The sequence below is a fragment of the Oryx dammah genome, unplaced genomic scaffold, assembly GCF_014754425.2.
Source record: "Oryx dammah isolate SB20612 unplaced genomic scaffold, SCBI_Odam_1.1 HiC_scaffold_13, whole genome shotgun sequence".
NCBI lineage: Eukaryota > Metazoa > Chordata > Mammalia > Artiodactyla > Bovidae > Oryx > Oryx dammah.
In genome coordinates this window covers 45,976,563-46,002,831 of record NW_024070197.1, presented here as the reverse complement: position 1 = coordinate 46,002,831, position 26,269 = coordinate 45,976,563, and the positions used below count along the sequence as shown (strand labels likewise).

The window sequence follows — 26,269 nt, the reverse complement described above, 5'->3', positions numbered from 1 at the left end:
GTCAGCAGGGAGGCCTGTGAGCCAGGGATTCACTGTGAACTCACTGGGGCTGACTGCTGGACAGGAGGTAGGACCAGGACTAGAGTGGTCAGGAGCATTGAGGGGGAGCTAAAGTAATGCTTTTGGCAACTTGACCAAGGAGGTGCCAGCTGAGCTCTCAGAGGCTGAGTAAGAAGGTACTCCAGGCGCAGGGCCTGCCTGTGCAAGGGTGGGGCTCTTGCAGAGATCTGGCATGTTCCAGCACAGTGCCTTGTGGCTGTACAGGGGAGAAGAGGCATCAGGAAGTGACACAGATAGTTTGAGGAAGAGTGATCACGTGGAAGATGGCCCAGGGAAGGGAGAAGCTCAGGGCAGCAAGATCAGCTTAGTTTCCATTTTGGGGAAACAGTAACTCGGGGAGGAAAATCCAAGAAGGAAGATTAGGTTTTTGGAAAAAGACAAGGAGTTTCATTTTGAACTTACTGAGTTTGAAGTGACATTTACATAGACGAGTCTAGCTGGCAGCTGGAAATACAGAATGGGGGTGTGTGTGTGTGTGTGACAGTTTCTTTGTGTGTGTACTTAGTCACTCAGTTGTGTTTGACTGTTGTGACCCCAAAGACTGTAGCCTGGCAGGCTCCTCTGTCCATGGGATTCTCCAGGTAAGATCCTCCTCCAGGAGATCTTCCCAACCCAGAAGTCGAACCCAGGTCTCTGGCATTGCAGGCAGACTCTTTACTGACTGAGCTACGAGGACAATTTCTTTGTAAAAATCAAATTTTAGAGCCTCCTGAAGATGTCACTGAGACTGCTCGAGGGATCACCCTAGGGCTTACTGTTACTCACCTCTCTTGGTTCCTACTTGGATTTGGAAAACATCGTATAGTGCAAAAGAATATATAAATCCTTGCACCTCAGACCTCAGTTCCACGCCCCAGAGGAAACTGCTGCGACCATGCATTCTTCCTGAAATTCCTCTTGCATACACACACACATTTAAGTCCCTAGAATGGATGAGTCAGACACCAAGAGAAACTCACTACTACACTCACTGCATCACGTCATGCGTGCAGTAACTCCCCAGATGCGTCCTGTGTCTGTCGCTGCATGCCTGGCTTTGGGGCCCCTTTCTGTTCATATCTTCCAGGTGCCTGGTTTGTGACCTTTTGGTCTGCAAAGCTAGATTATTAGAATAACTTGAGTCTTTTGCCTTCAAGCTTTAATTTTCTTTAATGATATTTTTCCTTGTTATAAAAATATCTGATAGTACTTAGTATGCATTTTAAAAGATAGACTGTATACATCAAAGTATGTGAGCTATGTGAAAATCGCTCAGTTGTGTCCAACTCTTTGCAACCCCATGGAGTATAAGTCTGTGGAATTCTCCAGGCCAGAATACTGGAGTGGGTAACTGTTCCCTTCTCCACAGGATCTTCCCAACCCAGGAACTGAACCCAGGTCTTCTGCATTGCAGGCGGATTCTTTACCAGCTGAGTCACCAGGAAAACCAAGAATACTGGAGTGGGTAGCCTATCCGTTCTCCAACGGATCTTCCCAACCCTGGAATTGAACCGGGGTCAGAGAAGGCGATGGCACCCGACTCCAGTATTCTTGCCTAGAAAATCCCATGGATGGAGGAGCCTGGTGGGCTGCAGTCCCTGGGGTTGCAAAGAGTCAGACACGACTGACTTCACTTTCGCTTTTCACTTCCATGCATTGGAGAAGGAAATGGCAACCCACTCCAGTGTTCTTGCCTGGGGAATCCCAGGGACAGGAGAGCCTGGTGGGCTGCCGTGTGTGGGGTCACTCAGTGTCGGACACGACTGAAGCGACTTAGCAGCAGTAGCAGCACTTTAAACAAAGTGAGTCTCCACCCCCAAGTTCGCTTATCAGGTTTAATAATCATAAACAATATGGTATATAGACCCTGTTCTATGAGGTGGAGGTTGGGGGAAATACACATGCGTGCACACGTGTGTATTTTCACGTGAGAAAATTTAAAGATGCAAATGACTATGATCTCTCCAAAAAGATAATGATGATTCCTGTTAGAAAAGCAGACAAACAAATACACACTGGTGGTTTAAAAAAATTATAAAATTATACACAGTGATATGAAATAAAAAACTAAAGGTCTCCCTGACTTGCCCACCATGCCCTTCCCTCAGGTGATCACTGATAACGGTTCTCCTTCCAAAAAACTTGTAATGCAGATAGAAATGTGTTGTGACTTTCTCTTGTGTGTTTGCGTATGTGTGTGTGTGTCTTTTTTAATGTACATGAAAGGGATCCTTTCTTTTAAATATAACAAATCTTAGATCTTTCTCTGTCAACTCAAATGGCTCTTCTTCATTCTTTTTAATGGATTATTGGCTATAATTGAAGGGAAGGTCAATGAGTGTTCCTATGATTATGTAATTGGACCCCACTGATGGACATTGAGGCTGTTTCTAAATTATTTAGTATTCCAAATCATGCTGTGGTGAATATCCTTGTTCCCTTATGGAAATATTCTTGGAGGATTAAAAAAAGGGGGATTTGTTTTTAAACAGCTTTGCAAGAAGCTGCACATACTTAATACAGATATGCAAATTGATGAGTTTGGATGTATGTTTTCTCCCGTAAAACCAAGGTGGTGATATATCCAAGGTAGTAGATATTTGGGCTTCCCAGGTGTAGTGGTGAAGAATCCATCTGCAATGCAGAGGACGTGGGTTTGATCCCTGGGTTGGGAAGATTCCCTGGAGGAGGAAATGGCAACTCACTCCAGTGTTCTTGCCTGGAAAATCCCAGGGACAGGGGAGCCTGGCGGGCTGCAGTCCATGGGGTCGCAAAGAGTCAGACGTGACTGAGCATGCACACACCCATCCATGCAGTAGATGCATCCAGCAGCTCCAGAAGTTCCTTGTGTCCTCTCACTTGCTTGTGCTAAGAATACCCTGAAATCTACCCTCCTAACAGATTTTTAAGTGCACAACCCAATATTGTTAACTGTAGACACTGTGTTATACAGTATATCTCTAGGACCTGATTCATCCTGTTTGATTGAAACTATATCCGTTGAGCAACTCCCCATTCCCCACCCCACTCGAGCCCCTGGCATCCATCATTCTGTTCTCTGCTTCTGTGAGTTTGGCCGTTTTTTGAGCGTGTAAGTGCAATAACACAGTGTTTGTCTCTCTCTGATTGGCGTATTTCACTTAGCATAGTGTCCTCTCAGGTTTGTTGGTGTTTCACATGGCAAGATTTCCTTTCTAAGGCTGAATAATGTGTCATTATAGTGTTTCCTTTAGCTGTTCATCTGTCAGTGTATATCTGGGTTGTTTCCATATCTTGGCTATTGGGAATAATGCTGCAGTGGAAGTGCAAATATTCTTCCAGATCCTGATTTTAATGAAAGATGGGGGATTTTAAAGATTATTTATATAAATACTATTTATCACTTATACAACAACCTCTCAGATTGTAGGGATTTACATTTTTACATGCAGCATGTGAATGCCTTCTCCATATGTCCTTGTCAGAATTGTTTATTGTTAATCTTAAAATTTTGCAGGGGAGGAGTATCTTGTTACTGACAGTAACTGAGAAGAACTTGGTCAGTTCCCTGGGGACTCAGATGGTAAAGAGTCTGCCTGCAAGGCAGGAGACCCGGACACCCGGATTTGATCCCTGGGTTGGGAAGATCCCCTGGAGAAGGAGACGGCAACCCACTCCAGTACTCTTGCCTGGAGAATCCCATGGACAGAGGGCTACAGTCTGTGGGGTCACAAAGAGTCAGACATGACTAAGCGACTAACACGTGACATGAGTGCCTTCATATAGGTCTGAGGTTACAATTAATGAGGACTTCAGTTACGGAACCGAATGGCTTGACCTTGGTGTGACACTGTCCTCAGGCACATTGCAAGCTGGGCAGGTGTCCCCCAAGAAGCAGTGTTAGCCCCGAACAGATTTTGGGGGAACTGCAGGGGGCAGTGTTGAGCAGAGGGGCCAGCAGTGGGTCATCTGCCTGCCTTGGCCTGGCGGTATCAGGGAGATTGCCATGTTGATTTTGGTTCTGAAGTTGCAGGCGCTGCTAAGAGACTCACACCCCATGCTGGGTTGCCCGACTGAAAAGGTGTGAAGCAGTTCTTCCCTTTTATAGCCAGAGAAGTTGAGCCTGAGGACTGTTTTGAAAGGCTAGCCTATCTCCTCTGGTGGAACTCTTCTCAGAGCAAAAGTAATTTTTTCATGTCTTCATGACATAATTATCTGTGGCTTGTACTTTTTAAAAGTACAGAAGCCATTTTTTAATTGATATTTCTTATTTGTTCCATTAAATTTTTGTATTATTATTAATTTTTGAGTTTAAGTTTTACCCCAGCAAATTAATTTTGATTCTCATTTTCTAAAAGTTTTGGGTTGTGGCATCCTCTCCAGTTATATAGAGGCACTCATTTTATCATATTGCTTTTATATACTTTTCCTTTAAACGCGGAAAGTAGGTGCGCTTTCTCACTCACTTTATCTTTTAAGAAGACGTTGATATCCTGATAGAGGGCGCTGTGTTTTGGTCACTCAGGAATTCTGATCACAGGAGAGTTGTGTTTTGTAATTTTAAGATGAGAAACTGTAAGGTTGAGTGTATACCCCACAGCAGTATTTGCTAATTTAACTAATACCGAGTTTTAACCCAGATGTGGAAGAAACTGAAGTTTTCTCTGCATAGTTGATATCAGAGGCGTAATTAACATGTGAGAGCAAACTTGCAAACTTTCTCCAGTTTCCAGCCTTTATTAGGTCATCATGTCACTCAAAAGTGTGCCAGGCATGTAGTAGGCACTCCAAAAATGGGACTCAGTTCCTTTAGGATTTTTAAAGCACCTGGATATATGTTGTACCATGCCAGTCAAATTATGCAGTCCACGGGGAAAGAGTCCCTCAAAATTATCTTAAAATTTTCATTGAAGTTTATTTCCTGATTGTACCAAGATTTCTTACTTAGTTCTTTAATAAGCATCTTACAGATAGCAGGTTAAATATAGATGAGATAGGTAAGAATGTTTGTGTTTGGCTTGGGTAAGGAGATGACCCTGGCAGGCCTGAGATGGTTTCTCTGGTTCTTACTGTTCAAATAGTTTTTTGTTTTAACAGCCCTTCTTTTTCCGCTTACTCCTGTTTCCCTCCTTCCAGTATGGTAAAGGCAAAGTAATAAGAGAGGTAAGATAAGCTGTAGAATCATATTTTCCTAACTAGGAAGATGGTTCCGTGGATTATTAAAATTTAGGATTTTTTTTCTTTCCATAACAGCTTTATTTTTAATAGCTGTTAACTGCTAATATACCAGCTGTCTCTCAGTAGGAGTAGCAAACAGTGTTAGGTTGGTCTTTCCCTCCCTCCCCCAGTAAATATTTTTTTAATTATGAAAGTCTGATAACACATTTACAGGAGACTTGGAAAATACAGGGAAGAGTTACATATAATTCCACTATATATTACAATTATTTTTAAAAGTAGATAAATAGATATTTTAGTTGGCATTTCAATATCAAACTCCCCCAGTTTATTAGAATGAATAGACAGGAAAGGAGATGGATATAGAACACCTGAAAGGCACTATGAACCAATTCAACATAATTAAGATTTATACAGTTTTCACACAACAGCAGGGCACAAATTCTGTTCAAATTCCAATGGACTATAAATCTGGAGACACTGGAACATATGCAGGGTCATAAGAAATGTGCAAAACTTTCATGGTCTGTCTGAGGTATTGAAATCATACTCATAGAGTCTGTTCTCTTATCACTGTGAAAGTCTGTTAGAAATCAACATCAGAAGATATTTGAAGATAACCCACGTTTTCAAGCGCAGTGTGACAGTTACCAAGAGAGCTGCTTAACTTAGCCATTGAAAGTGTGGTAGGGTAATCTTGTTTTAACGATTTGTCACGTAAAACTATCATACCTTTCCTCCAGATTAATGTGTGCTAATTAGAAAGTTGACAGCCTAGTGATAAACAGGAGTTCTAGAATCTTCTCCACCTTGTAATAATGCCGAGCTCAGGAATCCCTTACAAGACCTCTGTTTGCTTTGTGGTCATCTGAAAGTGACTTGAGGTGACGAGGACCTCACTACCCTGCAGGGTGACCTCTTTGCAACTCCGGAAGCTGTCATAGGAAAGCACTCCTGTTCGTCTGCACCCTGCCTGTGGGGGAGCAGTGTGGGATATATGTATCACAGACGCACAACTACTGCTCATCATGAGTATTTGTTTTCACCATTAGATGGACACCACCCAGGGAAAGGACCATGTGTGGCTTTTTTCCTTGTAACACCTTGAACATAGATACTCGGTAGTGTTTGGAGGATGAGTTCTTCCTTAGTTTCATATGACTTAAAGATTAACCAGAGGTTGGGCTAAACACTTTTTGCCTGTTATTTGTTATAAAATGTGTAAGTTTCTCTGAGATCTGCTCTTCCTGAAGTGGATCAATGATGAAAATAGCCTAATCTGAGCATCAGAAAAGACCCCTTAGTCTACCTGATGCATGATCTCTATAGTTCTGAGAAGCAAAGGGTAATTTAAAATAAGGGGTGTGTGTGGGTGTGTGCGTGCGTGTTTGTGAAAGTGACAGTAGATAACTGAGGACTTAACTGATGGGTGGGTGAGAGCTGGCTGGGAGTGTGTGTGTAGGAAAAGCTGATCAGTTCTGAGCAATGATGAAAGGGTTTTACTACAGACCTTTATAACTATGAAGGTTTCTACACTTGATCTGAGCTCAGAACTTTTTTTAAAAAAATGTGTAAGTGGGCCTTTGCAGAGTAGCTAACAGTCAAATTTAGGAGGTTTTCCCCATTGGTTACAATGGAAGTATTCTACAGTGATATGCTTTCAAACAAGTAAACTCTGATAATTCATAGCAAATGATCTAGTTAGATGAGAAGTCCATTGTTTGGTTGTTTATTTGTGGTTCTCATCCCCACCAAAAGTGCAGAAGAGTAAAGCAAGCCATCAACTCTCTAATGACTAATCATTTTAGCTATTGTCTATCAGAAACCAAAAGGGATGACCTTAGAGAATATATTAAAAGCTGAGAAGCTTAAAAAAAAAAAAGTCTGAAGATACTAGGGTACCTGGAAGGCACCTAGTTAAGTCAAGGAAGACTTGACTCCTCTGGGAGTCTCTGGGTTTAGCAGCAGAACTCCCTGGAGTTTTAAAATCCAGTTTTCCTGTGGTATTGCACAGTGAACAGGCACATCGCTGCTGTCAGTCATTCCTGAGCAAATGGCCCAGCCTTTGGCAACCAAGGGCCTGAAAATGCTCCTGGGTGCTGCTCCCTAGGTTGTACCTGAGAACTCTGAAGCCAGAAAAGGAACCCAGCTGCCCTCAGGCAGAGCCTGAGTATGGAACGCAAGTGTTTTGACTCTAAAAAGAAAACATCAGAAGAAGCAGAAACTACTGATTAAAGTTTACTCTGCCGCATTCTGATAATAGCCAGTGGATGTTGAGATTTGGTCTTCTTTCTTTTCCTTGTAACCATTTTGGGTCTCCTGGTGTTTCTAGCTTCCTGGGGATCCCGGACCTGCTCTGGACCAGAATGGGCTTGCCGCTGCGGGCACACCCCTCCTTCTAGATTTTGTTACCTTGAGGCTGCCCTGCCTCCCACTGCCGCTCCCCGCTGCGCGCCCCCCGCCCCTCGTCACCACCCGCATGCTCCCCTCTGGTGCTTGGCACCCATTGCTCTCTAACTGGTGCCCTTCTCCTGGCTTCCTGGTTCACCGCAGCTGTGCTAGACTGAGATAACCACCGGAGCATCCTCAGCCTGGTGCATTACCTCCAGCGACCTGGAGCCGGACCTCCCGTCTTGTCTGCATCCAGCCCAAGTTTTGCAGATTTCCTCCCATTTCATCCTCGGGGAACCTGCTGGTGACTCAGACAGTAAAGAATCTGCCTGCAACTCAGGAGACCCTGGGTGGGGGAGATCCCCTGGAGGAGGGCATGGCAACCCACTCCAGTATTCCTGCCTGGAGAATCCCATGGACAGAGGAGCCTGGCGGGCTACAGTCCTTGGGGTCACAAAGAGTTGGACAGGGCTGAGTGACCAATACTTCCTCTTCCCTCCTGAAGGTAGCTCTTCACGGCTGCACCACCTTGTTAAGGAATGCGATTTTCACTTTCTTCTGCTCTGATGCTTCGTTTTCTTCCGTAGTAATTGACTGCATGCAGCTCCCTAGCCAGCCTACTCAGCGTTTCCTTTCACCTTGTTCATCTGATCCCGCAGCACCTCAGACCTCAGCCCTTGCAGGCACCCTCACTCTTCTCTTCCCGTTGCTGGTCCTGCCCTGGGGCCCCGCCATTGTGTCTGTGTGTGTGTGTGTGTGGCATTTCTGAGCCCATTTCCTTCCTGCCGCCCTTCTCCAGACCTTCAGCCAGCCCTGCACTCGCAGTAATCTGTGAGCCATTCTTGCTGCATCCAGCCTTGTCTCTTCGCCAGCCCATTGTTGGCACCATTGCCAGATCTTAAAACGCTCCATTTCTGAAGTCAGTCTTTCCCTGGTTCCTTTCAGAAACATTTAAATAGTTCCCCGTCACCATCCGGGAAGGTCTGAACTCGCCGTCTGTCACTCAAAGCCTGTCGTCCTCCGGTACTGCCTTCCTCTCAGGACCTGCTCCTCCCTCTACTCCTCCCTCTGCCACAGGCCGTGCCCTCCGCTTGGTGCTCCCTGAGGGGCCTTGTACCTCTCGGTCTCTGCAAGTCCTTTTAGCTCCTTTATGGAGCCTTGTCCGCCAGCCATTCCTTTTAGGTCTTTGTTGATTCTCCCTGGCTGACCTGTTCATTTCACACTTAATTCACTAAGCAAACGTCATGAAAGACATGCTTTTTTGCTCCTGTGAGGAATGGATTTCAGAGGGGGAAGAGGGTCAGCCCCACTGCCCAGAAGCTTGTCTGTGTCTTCTTGTGTTTGTGTCTACTGGATCAGAAGTGTAAAGGCAGAGTACAAAGGCCTTCACTTGAAATTTAAGAAATTTTGAAATCACCAGCACTCAGCAAGTATTCTGCACAGGCGGATACTAAATGCTGTGAGAGCTGCTAGTACACTTCCAGTAAGACTCCTTGGAATTTGGAATTCCTCATTTTTAATTACTTCTGCATTTTGATTAAAATTTGTGCATTCCCATTTTAGCTTAGAGTGAATTATAACATTAAAATTAAGGTGAGACATCTATGAATGTAAAACCTGCAGATGACTTTAAGACTTAATTGGGTAAGATTATTTAAAATAGTGATTTCTCATTAGATTGGCCTTGTCCGTATTAACTTCTCTGCTTCTTTTCTTCAGTCTGCATGAAGAAATCAGTGATTTTTATGAATATATGTCTCCAAGACCAGAGGAGGAGAAGATGCGGATGGAGGTGGTGAACAGGATCGAGAGTGTGATTAAGGAGCTCTGGCCCAGTGCTGACGTGAGTACCCGTCTGGGTGCTTAGGTAGTATCCCTGTGTGTGTGCATGTGTAGAACTGTGGTCTAATGCAGTTTCAAACACAAACCATTTTCTCCAGCCTTGAGATAAAATTTGGGGCTTCCTAATTATTTGCATTGAATTGAATGACTGACTTAAGACTATTTCTTTGCGGTACTGCTAAAGGCAAACTATATTTAGGAATCATTAGTATAAAGAGAAGAAAGACAAATCAAGCCTCTTTGTGTTGATGGCAGTGGGTTATTTGGATGTGATGTATCAAAGACTCTGTTACTATTTTGTTCCAGCCTGTCAGTATGAACATTGCATAATTGTTTATAGCTGAATGAAGATGTCAGGTAGAAATTTATTGTGTCATTTGAAGTTCATTTTCACAGTCTAATGTAGGCGTGTACTCTACTCTCCTGAAACTGCTGTTTCCTTCTCTTTTTTCTTATCACTCCTTGTCTCTCAGTATAACCCCCACCCAGTGAACAAAACTTTTGCCCAAGATTTCCTCTGCTTGTTTGTGGTTCTTATTATTGATGGTCACCTTGGGGGGCTCCTTTGAGGGTTTATTCTACAGTTTTGTTCATTCAAAGAAGTGATTTATTGGAATGCTTTCCTCTGTATTATGTAACTTTTCTTTAGACTGTGCCATGGGATGGCAAGAGCAAATCCAGGGAAGCTTTTTTGATCCAACTGGCAAAACAGAGAAGCTTCAAATAAGATAGGTACAGGGAAGAACGCATGCGAGCATGCTCAGTCATGTCAGACTCTGCGACGTCATGGACTGTAGCCCGCGAGGCTCCTCTGTCCGTGGGAGTCTGCAGGCAAGAACACTGGAGTGGGCTGCCATTTCCTCCTGCAGGGGACCTTCCTGACCCAGGGGTCGAACATGGGTCTCCTTCCTGCATTGGCAGGTGGATTCTTTACCACTGAGCCACCTGGGCTTCCGCAGGGAAGAGGGAACGACACTGCCGTTTTCTCGAGCAGCTGCTCTGTGCCACGTTGTCGCTCCTGCGTGACCTAGACCGGCGACTCCTGGGAGGCGTTCGGCAGTGTCAGAGCCGTGTTTGATTGTCGTGACTGGTGGGGTGCCCCGGGTACACAGTGCGCAGAGGCCAAGGAGGTGGCCAAACGGCACACGGTGCACAGGACTGATCACAGCAAGGGCTTATCTGCCCCAGCTGTAACGCTGAAGTTGAGAGACTCTGATCTGAATCGGCCCTCCTCTGGACCAGGGCGGTTTTAGAACATGAGGCTGTGTGCATCTCACCTCACAGGCTGAACTGTTTTCGTGGTTCATCCCTCACGGCAGCTGCTTGTGTGCACATCTGCCTGTGTGTCTCCCACTGTCCTCCGTGGGTCGCGATGGGCTGTGTGCTGGTGGTGTGCCGCAGCGTGCTGCTACAGCGACAGTGCCTGGGGTTCTCTGTGGGGACCGCCTGCAGGCCGCCACTTGTCCTGTGATGGAGGCAGTCAGCCCGTAATCCAGGAATCTATGAGGAGATCCTGCTTAGAGGAACAGAAGTTAAGGATTTGGGATTGTGTCTTTAGATTTTTAGGGCAGCAGCAGCAGTGAACATTCCTTTTGAAAGGTTTCTGTTCAAGTCCACATGTTTGATATTTGAACCTAAGAAGTTTAAACTAACTTTCAGAAGTAGTGCTACTTAATACTACTTTCTGTGAGACATGGAATCCTGCTTCCACGAAAGCGTAGTGGTAGGAAAAAAAATGCTCTTGTAGTACTAAAAATGACCAGTAGAGGGTAGCAAAGTCCTGCAGTTCTCCATGGTTTGGCCTTTCATCTGATATTTTTTGTTGTTCAGTCGCTAAGTCATGTCCAACGCTCTGCAACCCCCATGGACTGCAGCACGCCAGGCCTCCCTGTCCTTCACTATCTCCTGGAGTTTTCTCAAACTCATATCCATTGAGTTGGTGATGCCATCCAACCATCTCATCCTCTGTCACCCCCTTCTCTTGCCCTCAGTCTTTCCCAGCATCAGAGTCTTTTCTAGTGAATCGGCTCTCATGTCAGGTGGCCAAAGTATTGGAGCTTCAGCTTCAGTATTAGTCCTTCCAGTGAATATTCAGGCTTGATTTCCTTTAGGATTAACTGGTTTGATTTCCTTTCTGTCCAGGGGTCTTTCAAGAGTCTTCTCCAGCACCACAATTTGAAAGCATCAATTCTTTGGTGCTCAGCCGCCTTTATGGTCCAGCTCTCACATCTGTACATGATTACTGGAAAAACCGTAGCTTTGACTGTACGGACCTTTGTCTGCAAAGTTATGTCTCTGCTTTTTAATACACTGTCTAGGTTTGTCATAGCTCATATTTTAATATAATTTTTTCTATTTCAGGTCCAGATATTTGGAAGTTTTAAAACTGGCTTGTATTTACCTACAAGGTTAGTACATTTATGAAGCTTTCAAGGAATTGTGCATTTTTCTAGAGTTTATTTGTTTTGACTGTTGAATAGGTAAGAATAGAAACAAAACAGATTTATGAAAACTTCCTTGTATTTTATTTGAGTTACCTTGAAATAGAGTATCACTCCAGAGAACTGTTCAAGCCCGTAACGTAACCCACTAACACAGACATTAATGTACTATTTTACCTGGTCATGCTCTGGAGCTCAGGAATGCCAGGTCTCTCATTTTTTATTAAGAACTCATACTCTTAGCTCCTGTCACTACATTCTGACTCAAAACTTCAGGGCATAGACTCTTCTCTGAGGAGCGTCTTGTTCCTTCCAGGCCCTTTGTTTGTTTCAGTCTTCTCAAATGAGGGCTGCCTTGGCCCACAGGTGGGAGCGAGACTGGGGTATGTGTATTGGGGCTGCTTCGAGGGGATGGTAAGATTTACTGAGGATCAAGTACCTGTTCTCCAAGAATTAAACTGCTGTGGTCTTCATTAAGCAAAAACATTTCATCATGCGTTTGTTTTTATTGTGGTAAGAGCACTCACCATGAGATTTACCCTGTAACACACGTTCAAGTACCCAGTATGGTATGATTAACTGTAGGCGTCCATCATGGTTTCCATTTGAGTTTGCTTCAACCTACTTTACCCAAACTTAAAATGTGTTAAAGTGGATGCATCCTAGCAATTTTCATTCTTCCCATTGTTGTCCTAGGCCTACAAAGCTGTGAAATATTCAACTTTGAGTTCTTTAATATTTTTTCCTTATTTAGGTTCTGAGCGTTTGCAAAGCCTGAGTCATTCTTTCTAAAAATCTAATTTTTGTGATAACCTAGTTCAGATTTGAAAAGGGCACAAAAATAAAGACAATGAAAAGTCTGAATCCCTCCTTTCTCCCCCAGTTTATCTGCTTGGAGGAGCTGCTGTTACCAGCTCCTTGCAAATCCTTCCAAAGATTTGTGTTTCTTCCTTTCTTGCACACATGGTGGCATACTAGATATACTAGTATGCCTGCATCTTGCTTTTATACTTGATAATATACAAGTCACGACTAATCAGTTGATCTGTTTCACTTGGAAGGTCTTAAGGTTTTTAGTACCAGAGGCCTTTATGAACAGGAAACATTAACTGGTGTTTTTGAGGGTTTATTTCATTCAGAATCACCCCGGGAAATGAGTAGGAGAAGTAGGAGGCTGTTAAAATCACCAGCCTCCACTTTCTGAAAAATAGTCCTCACCGACACATTTAGTCTTCACTGGGCAGTGTGAGAGTGAGAAATAAGTTTGCATCGTGCTGTCAGTAACTTGCTGGCTGTAGCTTGAAGGAGTGAAAGCGAGTAGTTTCTTGCTTCTTTCAACAACTCCTCTCTGTGCTCTGTGCTCAGTGACATTGATCTTGTGGTGTTTGGGAAGTGGGAAAACCTACCCCTCTGGACCCTGGAGGAAGCTCTTCGGAAGCATAAGGTTGCAGATGAAGATTCAGTGAAAGTTCTGGACAAAGCCACTGTAAGTTCTTTAACATTTCATCTTAAACTCTCCAATTACTTATGCATGGAATGTGTAATTTTAATTTTGGTGCGCACAGTTGGATTGTGACTGAATGATTCCTTCTTTTCATGATCCCAGTGCTTGCACATAAAAAATTGCATTTGTGAGACAAATGAATTGTTCTGGTTATCCATTTCTTTGAAAAACTTTTACTCTATTTTATCATGTCACACTGTATAGATTTTTTAATATAAAAAAATGTAAGTAAAAATGTGGATATCTAATAAAGTTTTAGTTACACAGATATTCTTCTATCATATTTTGTATCTTTGAAGAATTAAATGAAATTTTGTAGATCAAGTCATTTTAGCTAATGGAGTGAACATTAAGAATTTTCATGGAAGCTCATTTTAGAAATAAATATGTCTATTTTAGAAGTTTGGATATTTGCATGTCAGGTAGAGCAAAACAGGTAGTTTCTTTATTAAAAATTATTAATTTGGAAATCTAGTTCTATATATCAAGTTGGCTGGTCTGAGTTTTCTAATGCATGATAGAAGAAGAGCTTTTTTTCTTTTTTTAAAAGAATTCTTGATACTTCATATAAACCATTCCGTCATTTTTCATTTGAGAATAATTATTACATTTTAAGTTCTCTTGTCTGGTTGTTTTTTGGGCTATTTGCAAAACTGACCAAAAATGCCAGTGACTTATTGTGTATGTGACTTAAGAATCCAGCAGTTTTCTCATTGGAAACAGTTTGGTGCTGTGGGCCGACATTCATAATTCTTGATCTTCTTGTGTTGGAAAATGTTCTCCAAAGTAGATTAATGTCGAGAAAAGTTTTTGTGACTTTGTTTCAAAACTCTCAGTCAGTAGAAATTCCAAAATGTACTAAATGACTTTAGATGCTAAATATGCAATATAAGATATCTAGACAGCCAAGTCAACTCTGGTATGGCGTGTTCAGAATACTCAGTGTTTAAAGTCTTCCTGAGAAGGTCAGGATCTCAGCTCTGGTAACCTTCCGTCCTCCGATTTGTCATTTAACTTGTCTGACGTATTTAAATTTTGCCTTTCTTTTCTTTCTAGGTACCTATTATTAAATTAACAGATTCTTCTACCGAAGTGAAAGTTGATATCAGCTTTAATGTACAGAATGGCGTCAGAGCAGCTGACCTCATCAAAGATTTTACCAAGGTCAGAGAATTTACAGTGTTGATTGAATGAAACTATTAGAAAATGGAGTTACGTTTTGAAACTCTGTTGTGGTGGTGTTTTGGTATACTTGGGTAAACTATCTTTGTATGTGTATTGCTGACAAATGCTTCTTTTCTGTGAGTGGTTTTTACTTTCCTTGAATCTGCTTGTCATAATCAGTAATTTATAGTGTGGCCTCAGGTAAGAATTAAGGGTTGAGGGAGCCTTTGAAGAACTCCTCTGCCCTAGATCCTTCCTCTTAGGGAGATTCGGGCTGAGTCATGCCACACAGTTCATTCCTGTCTGCTTCAGTCTCGTAGGAGTTCAGATTAAGACCCTCTCTAGCCAGCCTTTTCTAGGTCTTAATCCCTGAGTCACCTGCATGGTAGGTCCTGCAGACGTCCTTCCCTTATCTTGGAGTGATTTAAGTCTATTTCTGCTTGTTCTGTTTTCTTCCCAGAGAGTGCACAATTTATCAACTCTGTCTTCAGCTGGACGCATTGGCTTTTTTCTCCCTAAACTAAAACTCTGCACTGCTTTGGCTTAAATAAAATATCTTCTCTCTCCTCTTGATTTTTTTCTTTAGCAGTTCTTGGAGTTCAGAAAAAATTGCAACTCTCATATGATAAACATTATATTCTCATGTAAATGTGCAGAAAAAGAAAAGAAGTATTATCCGTAATCCCATTCTTTTGGAGATACTGGGTGTGTGTAAATTTTCTTTTTACCAGAAAAGAAACTTTTTTAAAAATTGAGAATAATACACATGACTTAAAAAAAGAAAAACCTTACTATTATAAAAGGGTAGGAAGAAGTGAGTTTACTTTGTATGCTTAGATCAGCTACATAGGATTTGCCTTCATCGACTTCTTTGTTTATCCTCTTCTTGAGATTTTTCACAAAAGAAATAGCACACCATATGTATGATGTTGCACTTTTTTTTTTAAACTTGCTGTTTCGGAGGATTCATTGGCCACCCTCGTCAGGATGGACCATGCCTCGTGCAGGCAGCTCTTTCCCAGTGTTGCTCCCAGTGTCTTCTGCTCTTACAAAAACTGCTTGGTGAACATCCTTCCACGTCTGCATCTTTCTTTACACTAATAAATTGTCTGCAAGAAGATTCCTGGAAATGGAATTTCTGGGTCAGAGGATATATGCAGAGAAAATTCTGTTGGCAGTTTGCCTAATTGTTCTTTAAAGAGATTACATCTATTTCTGAGTTCAACCATAGTGTTTAAAAATGATTATTTCTCCATATTTTTGTTGTTTCTCACGCTCCCTTACTTTGATGTGATTTGCACAAGTATAAACGCTTTTTTTCCCTCAAGGAAGCAATGCGTGTGCGCTGTAAGCGTCGAGAAAAGAATGGCGATCACGAGTAACTCTGCGGTGCTTAGGCAGGGGCTTCCTTAAGGCTCCTTTCTCCACGTGTGTTGCCGGCTTTGTTCTCGGCGTCCCTACCCCGGGCCCGGCTTGCGGAGAGGACTTAATGAGAATGCTTGAGTGAAAGATGGACTCAGGCTGTCCTCGCTGCCCCCATGGGTGTGCTGGCCCTTGCTTGTGAGGCACGGAAGGTGGGCTGCGTGTTCACCTGCCCTCGCCGAGGACAGCAGGCAGGGTGGCCTGCTCTGGGCTCTGCAGGATCACCTGGAAGGGCTGCTCTGCCTGGGCCGCTCTACTTACAAAAGTGGTTCTTGAAAATCCCGCAGACTGACTGTGTTGAGAGTTGAGACGTCGTCCCCTACCGTTTCTGTTACCTGTTTACGATTGAGAATTGTTCAGTAAATCATGAAATGCATGTCACGCGATAGGTATTGCTGTCCCTTAGTGAATGCTGGGGTGCCCTCTGTGTTTGGGGTTTTAGATGTGAGGACACAATCCTCAGTTACTTAGAGCTTACTTTTTTATAGTTTGTTTTAAAAGTGTGCAATTATATAATATATCTCCACCAAAGTTTGTCATGTAAGGACCAGTTTATACTGAGAGACCATTTAAGCTATTAATGCTTCCAGCTATTACTGATGAAGGAATTCATTGAAAATGTAATTTTCTTTTCCAGAAATATCCTGTATTACCATATTTGGTTTTAGTATTGAAACAGTTCTTATTACAGAGGGACCTTAATGAAGTATTTACTGGTGGAATTGGTTCTTATAGTCTCTTTTTAATGGCAGTAAGTTTCCTTCAGGTAAGTAAGTTATACCCTGCTAGTGTACACTAAACATTTTTTGTTAAATAAATCAGCTGGGAATCATTTTGGAAAAAAATTTTACTCAAGCTCTAATTAGAATACTTCCCTTGGTTACTGACAACTTTTCCCTTTAAACCGGATACCTTATTTATAATTTAGCAATTAAATATTTTAAGATCCCAAGGAAAGAATTTTTTTTTTAATCTCATGTGTTCTAATATTTTTGAGACTTTTCACTACAAATTTTAACACAAAAAGTATGGTGCAGTTTCCTTAGGTGTACGTAGTAACATAAATGCCAAAAATAAGAATGTCTTTCTAAGCAGTTACTATTCTAAGTGGAGACTTACAATTGAGTCTCAATTCAGTTGAGACTCGCTGTCTGGGTAAGATGTGTTGGAAGTCTTAATGTCGTCAGTGAGCGTATTCATGTGGTACAGCAGTGTTGCCAACTGCCGACTCTGCTGGTGAGTCAGAATGACTTCCTTGATGTTGGGCCAAGCCAACTCTCTCAACATCCTGGGCAGCTGTGAAATCCAGCCTTGTAAATTATCCCCCACACCCGTGGGCTCCACCTACACCCTTGGGATCCCCCCGCGCCCATGGCACTTTCGGTTGTCTATAACAGAAGTACTGTTACAATTAGTCTGCTGTAACTCTATTATCTGTTGGCTGCTCTGTTAAACCAAAATTATAATAATATTGTTTATAGAAGTTAGAATGTCATTTACTATCCTCACCTTGAATTCAGAAAAAATCCAATGTAATTTTTTTTTTCTTCTCATTTTAGTTACATCCCAGGGAAGATGCTTGCATCCCCAATACAAACTATGGTGTTCTCTTAATAGAATTTTTTGAATTATATGGACGACACTTCAATTATTTAAAGACTGGCATCCGGATAAAGGATGGTGGTTCTTATGTGGCCAAAGATGAAGTACAGAAAAATATGCTAGATGGCTACAGGCCATCCATGCTTTATATCGAAGATCCTTTACAACCAGGTATTGAATTTAGGTAAATTTATGGACATTCAAGAAGAGGGCATTGGGAATTCCCTGGCGGTCCAGTGGTTAGGACTTCGAGCTTTCACTGCTGAGCGGGTTCAGTCGCTGGTTGGGAAACAAAGATCCTGCAAGCCACCCAGCTCAGTCAAAAAGAGGCTTAGTCATTATATTGTACTTTAAACTCTCTTCAGATGAAAAATTAAGGATTAACTTGTAATTGTAGTCTTTCTTTTTTCCTTAAGATATTTTATAAGCAAACACATGAACATAAACACACACACCAGAAAAACACGCTGTATGCTTGCACATGAGTGGAGCTGGGGGTAGAATTTATTTGACTCTTAAAAGCAAAGGAGAACAGGTATTAGCTGTTTGGGTGGGTTTGTGCATCTCCAGTTTGATAGCCATTTTAAGTTCTTCTCTCTTTAGTCCTCACTGCTCCTGAGTCTAACCAGTTGTCAGCCTGGGATGTAAGTGAGGATTCTGAGACACACTACATGTTTCAGAGTTTGTGAGAAAGAGGGTACCAAGAGACAGTTTATTTTCCTTTTGGACCCTTCTTCCTTCTTTAATTTTGTATAGTGTGCTTTTTCCAGCTTTATGTTGGCTTGAAAGTGAGTGGAAAATTAATTCCTCCTCTACTTTCATGAAGCTCTGTGTTGCTTGCTTGTATTCTAATTTTTCTGGACAGTATTTTTTCCTGGTATAATTGTAAAATATTTAGATTCTGCATTATTGGACGTCAGTAGAAATGCTTTTAGTCATTTGCTTTAATGTGTTGACTTTGAATATACATATATATATAGGCTTCCAGGGTGATGCTAGTGGTAAAGAACCCACCTGCCAATGCAGGAGACTTAAGAGAGCCAGGTTCGATCCCTGGGTCAGGAAGATCCCCTGGAAGAGGGCATGACAACCCACTCCAGTATTCTTGCCTGGAAAATCCTGTGGACAGAGGAGCCTAAAGGGTTACAGTCCACAGGGTCGCAAAGAGTCAGACACGACTGAAGTGACTTAGCACGCATGCACATATTGACTTTGAAAATAAGTAAGGAAAAGAAGTTAAAAGATAGAATAGTTTCCTAGGAGCCCTTTTCTGGCTGAATGAACCATCTTATAAACAGTAATAGTTTATTCATTGAGTAAATGTTCTTTGAAAGCCAACTCTACATAAAGGACACAAAGGATTTTTTCAGTAAGATGGTCCTTGCTGTTTAGGAGCTTATTATTTAGTGCAGGAGAGGTTTATAAAGCTAACAAACCAAAAAAAAAATAGGTATTTCTAATTTAGTTTTGCTTTTGTTTCACCCTTAGGAGAAAATAGGCAGTTGCTTCTTTTATTTTCATAACTGGGTAAGGGCTAGTCCCTGTTGGGCCAGAAGACATGTAGGCAATTTATATGCCATAATGACATATTTATGCATGGTCTACACATTTAGAGCCTGAGGAGCTGTGGGGCCAACTAGCAACTCATATTCTGAGGACACTGATTGGCCTTGCTCTCCCAGAAGAGGGCTCGTGAACTTTTAGTTCATATTAAGCAGCAGTAAATTTTAATATGTTATGTATATATTTCTTTTGAAGGTAATGATGTTGGAAGGAGTTCATATGGGGCCATGCAGGTGAAACAGGCCTTTGATTATGCCTACGTTGTCCTGAGTCATGCTGTATCACCAATAGCAAAGTACTATCCCAACAACGAGACAGAGAGGTAAAAGTTTCACTAAAATCAGCCCATTGGGTCAAAATTGTTTGCAGCTTCTTATCTTCAAATTAATGTGCCTTTTTTTTTTTTTTTTAACACTTGCAGCATATTAGGTAGAATAATTAGAGTAACAGATGAAGTTGCCACATATAGAGATTGGATATCAAAGCAGTGGGGCTTGCAGAATAGGCCCGAGCCTTCGTGCAATGGTAAGAGTTTTTCATTGATCGATTGACTGAGTATTAGAGCCTTTTCTGTGTTATGTGTGCTTAATGGGAAGAAACGTTTTCCAATCTTTTGCCACTCTTTCAGGAAATGGTGTTACCTTGATAGTAGATACTCAGCAGTTAGATAAATGTAATAATAATCTATCTGAAGAAAATGAAGCCCTTGGAAAATGTAGAAGTAAAACTTCGGAATCTGTTAGTAAACACTCTTCAAACTCTTCATCAGGTCCAGTGTCTTCCTCTTCAGCCACACAGTCCAGCTCTAGTGACGTTGTAAGTATGAAGATACGGTTTTCTGCACCTAGCCTTGTAGGGGTTCTGCTGCTGGGATAATTCTGTCTAGAGAGCCATGGCTAACTCATTTTCTTATTTGTTCCTCGGAAACTTTAATAACTTTTAATGATTGTACTTTTTCTCAACATTGTGTTAAAATTTTCAAGCATATAACAGAAAGGGAAAGAAGTTTAGTGAACATCCTTATACGCTACCACTAGACTGTCATTAACATTTTACTGGCTTACACAGAGCTATCCATTCATCTACTAATTCATCTTACTCTTTAACACATTTCAAAGTATCACAGATGTTAGGACACTTCCTACAAAGTACTCTCCTGTGCTTGTCATTACCCACAGTTCAATGTTTGCCCAATTTATTCTTTTGATATAAAATTAACATATAAGGAAATCTTAATTATACATTTAACAAATGCATACACATGTGTAACCCAAAATCTTAACAAGATGTTGGCTGTTAACATCTCCCCAGATGTTTCCTAGTCAGTCCCCAACCTTACCATCAGAGGTAACCACAGTTATGATTTTTCTAATACGATCATTTAGTTTTGTCCTTCAAAATTTTATAAAAGTGGGATATATATATATATATATATATATACTCCCTCAATCACCATTTATAAATGTACAATTTAAGTGGGGTTTTTTTGGGGGGAATATTTATAATATTGTATAGCCCTCACCACTATCTAATTCCAGGACCTTTCCATTACCCCAAAAGAAACCTTTCAGTAGCCCCTAATTTCTTCTCTCCCCCCATGCCCTGGAAATCCCTAATCTACTTTCTCTCTTATCCTCATAGAATTTTCTAGTATCAGTTATACCTACATTACTTATCCTCATCAGAGTTACTTTTGAGTTTGTTTAAAATTGAAATCTAAAATGGCCTTTACTGACTTTTATATAAGCATATATGACAAAAAACAGTCTCAGTGTGAAAGACAGTTTTTTGTTGTTGATGGCCATTTATCATCATGGAGTCATAAATCCTCACATGCGAAATCTGCCTGTGTGCTGTTCTGGTTCCCAGAGCAGAACCTTGGAGGACAGAGTGCTGAGCTGGCTATCACAGACACGGGGCGGAAGCAGAGACGCCATGAGAGGGAGCTCTAGGGACTGAGAGTGTGTGTCTCCGAGCTGCTGGGCAGGGTAGACCTGGGGAGAGGAGCAGTCACTGCCCAGGCAGCCCGCAGATGGGTGGGGCTCAGCCCTGCGTCTCTGGGAAGTCCGGTCCACTCGGCGTGTTTTTTGGAAGGAGCACTGAGTTGTCATCGCTCTCAGAGAGTGAATCTTATAGGGTGATTGTTTTGTATTTGGTTGAAGACATTGAATCAGGCACTGGACGTAGGCCCTCACTCTTTACCATGCTCGCTCCGCTGTACCATGGCCCCTTTTCTGTAAATAAGAATGCAGATAAACTTGGACGTCTGGGAGCTCCTTCAAGGCCGATTAACAGGGTCAGTCGTGGTCAGTGGATTTAACAATGAACAGAAGCTCTCTGATAAAATAAGCCACTTTAAACCTTTGGAGGAGAACTTAAGCAGTTAATTTTATAAATTCCTCAGTGTGCTTCCTTTAACTCACAGATGTTCAGACTTAGTCCAGAGAGTGCTTAGCTGAAGTTGTTTTCCTTTCTTAATGTTGAACGTCTAAATCATTACTCTATCACGTTATAACTCATGTGACTTGTGTTAGGATTCCGACGCGACACCATGCAAAACCCCGAAACAGCTGCTCTGCCGTCCGTCCACTGGGAACCGGGTAGGGTCACAGGACGCGTCCGTGGAGTCCTCTCAGACAGGCGGGAAGATGCAGAGCACCCAGACCACTAACACACCCAACAGCACCAACAAGTCCCAGGTGTGTGCAGTTTGTGTTTTCAGTTGTCAGTGTTGAGTGAGGAGTATTCAGAGTTTTGTACATGCGTATACATGCACACGTGTATACACACACATTATGGCTTTGAAGAAAGCCCTAGGTTAAAGAACAAATGTGTTTTATTCTAAGAGGTTCCAGAGCATGACAGTGCTTCCAGTAACAGGGTGTCCCGATTATCCCATGTAACACAAACCTTTGTGGAAATCTAGCGACTGGTCCTTCTTTATAAGATGTCTGGTCTAGCCAACCACCTTACTACAGATATACAGCATAAAAAAAACGTGCTTCAAGTTATAAAAAGTTTCAGTTGTACTTAAAGTAAACGCACATGAAATTCTGGCATGACTTCCCTGTCATGTTGCAAAATCTGAGAAGAACATATCCTTTTTTATTTTAAAATCCAGTACCTGGTTGCTTGTGTTGAAATGATCAGATGCAGTCAGCCATAGTCAGCTGATTAGCTTTAGCTTTGACTTAAAAAGGCCACAGAGACACTCTTGTAAGCCTTTTAGGTGCCTGCAATTTTATTCATCTTGAATAATGAATCAAAATGAGGGGAAGAAGCCATTTCATACTGGACTCTGGCCTAAGGCCATCACACCCTCTCCAGTACATCAGGGACCCTGGGGAAGGCCCCTTGACAGTAGAGATTGACTGTTAAGTCAGTCACCTCATGTCTGACTTAACTCACAGAATCCACTTTATCTGTACAGTTTTACACATGTGCGCACGTGCACCAAACGCAGACTCATTTAGAAATGGCCATTGAAATGGCACGTGATAGCCGGAAAAGAGTGGCTAGCTGTGGTGACCCCTGACCTGGCAACACATCTGCATATCTAATCTAACAGCGCCTTCCAGTAATGCCATCTATTATGTGATGTATTGATTGATAGGTTCCTTAAGAACTTAAATTCCATGTACTCCATTAAGAAATGGTCTTACGTTTTTTCATATTTCCATTAAAAAATGATGTAGAAGTTTTTGAGCCCCAGAGAGTTAACCCCTTAGCATGGTTTTCTGCCTGTTAGATAAGTCAGTGTGTTCCTAATTATGAAAGCTCCCAAGGGAGGTCTTAAAAGCGCTGTGTTAAATCACAATATTGATGTCTTTCTGACCGCTTTCCTCCACAGCATGGATCAACAAGGCTCTTTCGTTCTTCCAGCAAAGGCTTCCAAGGTACAACCCAAACAAGCCATGGTTCCTTGATGACAAACAAACAACATCAAGGGAAATCAAATAATCAGTATTACCATGGCAAAAAGAGGAAACACAAGAGGGACGCCCCCCTCTCAGACCTTTGCAGATAGTCGGCGTCGTGCGATGGACTGTCTTCTGTGTGCAATGATCTCACACGCAGGACGGTTGGATAGGGACTCCTGGGAGACATTTGGGAGCCTTACCCTGTTCAGACGTTGATTTAGCAACTGCGTTTTTTCCCAGCTCGCCACGGAATGGATCATGAAGACTGACAACTGCAAAAACAAAAAGCAAGCAAAAAAGGGGAAAAAAAAAAAGGCTGCTCATTTGATAAGTCATATGCTATAACAGGGTCATTTTAAGATTTAAAGCTTGAATGTAAAATAAATCTATTTCTCATTGGCTTTATGCAGAGTTATAGGGGATAGTATTCAGTGTGGGTAGGGTGATAGAAACAAGAAAATTTCAGAGGATGGGGTGGGGAAGGAAAACACAGGTATCATATAGGAAGTCCAAATTTCAAACGGGAAAGTGATCTGTGCATGTTTTTTTTTTTAATATTTTTGCATATATTTACCATTTTATTGTGTGTATATATAGAAGACCATATAGGAAATTGATATTTGTAATAGTGGATTTGTTAATACTTTTTACATAACATTACTGTTTAAATTGTAAACAGATTTTTCTCAGGATTAGTTTGAAAAATAATCTGAATTGTCATCTTAACATCCATCTATAGGGAAGTGATTAGTTCTATTACTCAAATTCGTTTCCTCAGCATTGAAATGACTTAATAGAACCCTCGTGACCTGCTGCAAAAATTTTCCTCTAAAGAAAAGGTTATGGTGGCAAATGACGTTATTTTATTTTGTAAAAAAAAAAGAAAAAAAAAATATGTACTATGTACTTTTGTGTAAACACTGAAAAATCTCTAGTCATCTTAAGAATTAACTTGCAACTGTTTCTATAGTGCTGTCGTCTTGGGCAGTGGGCAGTTACATGACTTCGTGTTTGTTTCCTTTGCAGTCTTTTTTTTTTTTTTTCTTCCTAATAGGGAAAAAAAAAAAAGGCCACCCGCATCTGGTCCCATTCCTGTTGCAGTGAAACCTCGAGTTCCACAGACTTTGCATGCTGGCTTCTCTAACCCTGTGTGCTGCGTGTGCTTGTTTTTCTCATCTATTCTTTTTTAAATTCATGCTTAACTACTGTGGGAGAGAATAACTGTAAACAGCTTTAATTAAATCATACTTATAAAAAACTATTTTCTTAAACTCCACTTTATGCTTTTGGTATTGTTGATCTTTAAAAATTAAATGGTCTTTGATAATGGATCTATTTTGTATTGCCTTATTAAGACCAAATACTTCTTGTCATCCCATTCTGTATCCTCTCCTTTCATGGAATTGTTATCTTTAATTAAACCTTTTTTAAACATTGGCTTGTTTCAATCATACTGTAAATTTTGGTTGTGGTCAGTTTTGAGTGCAAATGAGATGTATCATTCTGTTATTCATCACGTGTTGAGTTTGAAACTCGGTTGGAAATATTTAATAGAATGTAAGTGGTATTTCCGAAAATGCTTTCTTTCAAGGTGAACGCTCTTACGTTTAGCATCAGTGTCTATGGCTCTGTTAATTACAGCCATTTCTGAGATGAGATTCTTTTATATATATATACATATATACATATAAAGTACTATTATTGGCTTTTAGGAATTTCTTTTATATACATTTATGAAATACTGAAGACCAATCAGACCGTTAATGGACACTTAGTGCAACTTTTTATAAAGAAAATAATGCTAAAATAAGACCAAAACTGATGTCATCACTGAAATTAACAGTTTTCAATATGTTCGTATTTTAATTCACAACGGAAAAATGTGTTCCAAAACTGGAAATTCATAATACTTGTGTAAAGCGTGGAAGATTTTAAATGTGATGTTATTTTGACAATGTTTGAAATTTTAGAGTCACATTTTATTCTGATCAGAATTTTTATCAAGATGTTGAGCTTTTGTTTTTTTGAAACTAGTTTGTCATAACATATTGTGCATAATCACAGTATTTATTTTCTAGGATTATTGTGAATGTGTAGACTTATGTTTACTGCTAAGGGAACAATTATTTATGAAATAGTATTAAATCCAGTATTAGCTGCCTATTTCAGACATTTAATACTTGCAGAGATCCATGTTACATTTACCACACTGAAGTTTTGTTTTGTTTTTTTTTCAAGAATCACCTTCATTGTTGAAAGTAAATGTACTCTTTAGGGTGCGGATATTAGTGTTCCAATAAGCATGTGATTATATTAAGGTGGTGGTAGCGGGAAGATAATCTTGATTCCATTGGGAATCTTAGGTTTTCGTAAATTTATTGGGAAAATAGTTTTTCCTGTACTGCTGACGTTTCTTTTTGGTAAACAGTATCTTTCTAAAAGAAAAGCATGAAGGAGAAATTGAGGTGTGTACATTTCCTCAAATGACCAGCATTGTATTCGTGAATACTGTGTATCTTGCAATGAACAGTGTGGAAGCTGTTCATTTTTCAACCTGAAGTAAAATACTTTCAAGAACTTTTAGTTTGCCTGCTCATTTGTTTTGTACATTTCATCTCTGTATTTGACTCCTGTCTTTTTTTATTTTTTGAGTTTAAATACTTTCTCTAAAGATTTTGTGACTATGTCGGAAACGTGCCATTTAGATATTACAGTCCATCCATATCCATGGGTCATACCCTTCCTGTGCTAGTGCTTGCAGAGAGGGACTTTACAAATTCTGCCTTACTGTAGTGACATTTCCCCGGCAGTCACGTATGTGTACCTGGCTGCTGTGGAAACTCCTTAAAAAGTCGCAATAAGCTTTTCAATACTGGTTTTTAAAGGTGCTGATGTGTCAAAGAGGTGTCCGTCAGCACAAAGTCTGAGTGGTTATGCTTTGATGATAAAGGTTAATGCATTTTTTTCTTCTGAAGGTGCCCAGTTTTTAGTCGTTGATTTGTTTGGAGATGCTGCACATGGTTTGCAAATCTAGCTTTGACCTGTGGGATCTACTGATTTTACATGGAGTTGCCTTCCAGTCTTTAACAGTATTAACCATATTATATTTTTGTTCTGTTTTGAGTGTTTTACTTGGATTTTGAGCCTCTCATTAATATTTAGGTTATCTGCTTTGGCTCCACATATTCCTGGATAAAGTCTTCACAGGCAACGTGTGGTAGGGA

The 26,269-nt window shown here is 41.1% G+C and overlaps 1 protein-coding gene and 2 non-coding genes across 4 annotated transcripts in view; all 3 read left to right on the top strand.

Moving 5' to 3' along the window:
• TENT4B (terminal nucleotidyltransferase 4B) overlaps positions 1 to 23,421 on the top strand; it is a 66,764-nt gene extending 43,343 nt beyond the window's left edge. The window contains exons 2-12 of one of the 2 annotated variants that reach the window (XM_040253469.1): positions 9,307 to 9,430; positions 11,791 to 11,837; positions 13,236 to 13,356; positions 14,431 to 14,538; positions 16,598 to 16,726; positions 17,520 to 17,733; positions 19,321 to 19,447; positions 19,547 to 19,650; positions 19,895 to 19,941; positions 21,660 to 21,824; positions 22,976 to 23,421. In XM_040253469.1, the coding sequence (XP_040109403.1) occupies positions 9,307 to 9,430; positions 11,791 to 11,837; positions 13,236 to 13,356; positions 14,431 to 14,538; positions 16,598 to 16,726; positions 17,520 to 17,733; positions 19,321 to 19,447; positions 19,547 to 19,650; positions 19,895 to 19,941; positions 21,660 to 21,824; positions 22,976 to 23,152 (1,363 nt within the window). In that variant the 3' untranslated portion in view covers positions 23,153 to 23,421. Of the gene's footprint in view, positions 1 to 9,306; positions 9,431 to 11,790; positions 11,838 to 13,235; positions 13,357 to 14,430; positions 14,539 to 16,597; positions 16,727 to 17,519; positions 17,734 to 19,320; positions 19,448 to 19,546; positions 19,651 to 19,753; positions 19,942 to 21,659; positions 21,825 to 22,975 lie in introns of both variants that reach the window. The other variant, XM_040253468.1, reaches the window with a different exon arrangement.
• Positions 6,452 to 6,533, top strand: LOC120873353. The gene has a single exon (XR_005723430.1). It is a non-coding gene; the product is annotated as a small nucleolar RNA U2-19 (small nucleolar RNA).
• On the top strand, positions 6,677 to 6,746 carry LOC120873352. Its single transcript, XR_005723429.1, has one exon. It is a non-coding gene; the product is annotated as a small nucleolar RNA U2-30 (small nucleolar RNA).
• Positions 23,422 to 26,269: the final 2,848 nt, after the last annotated feature.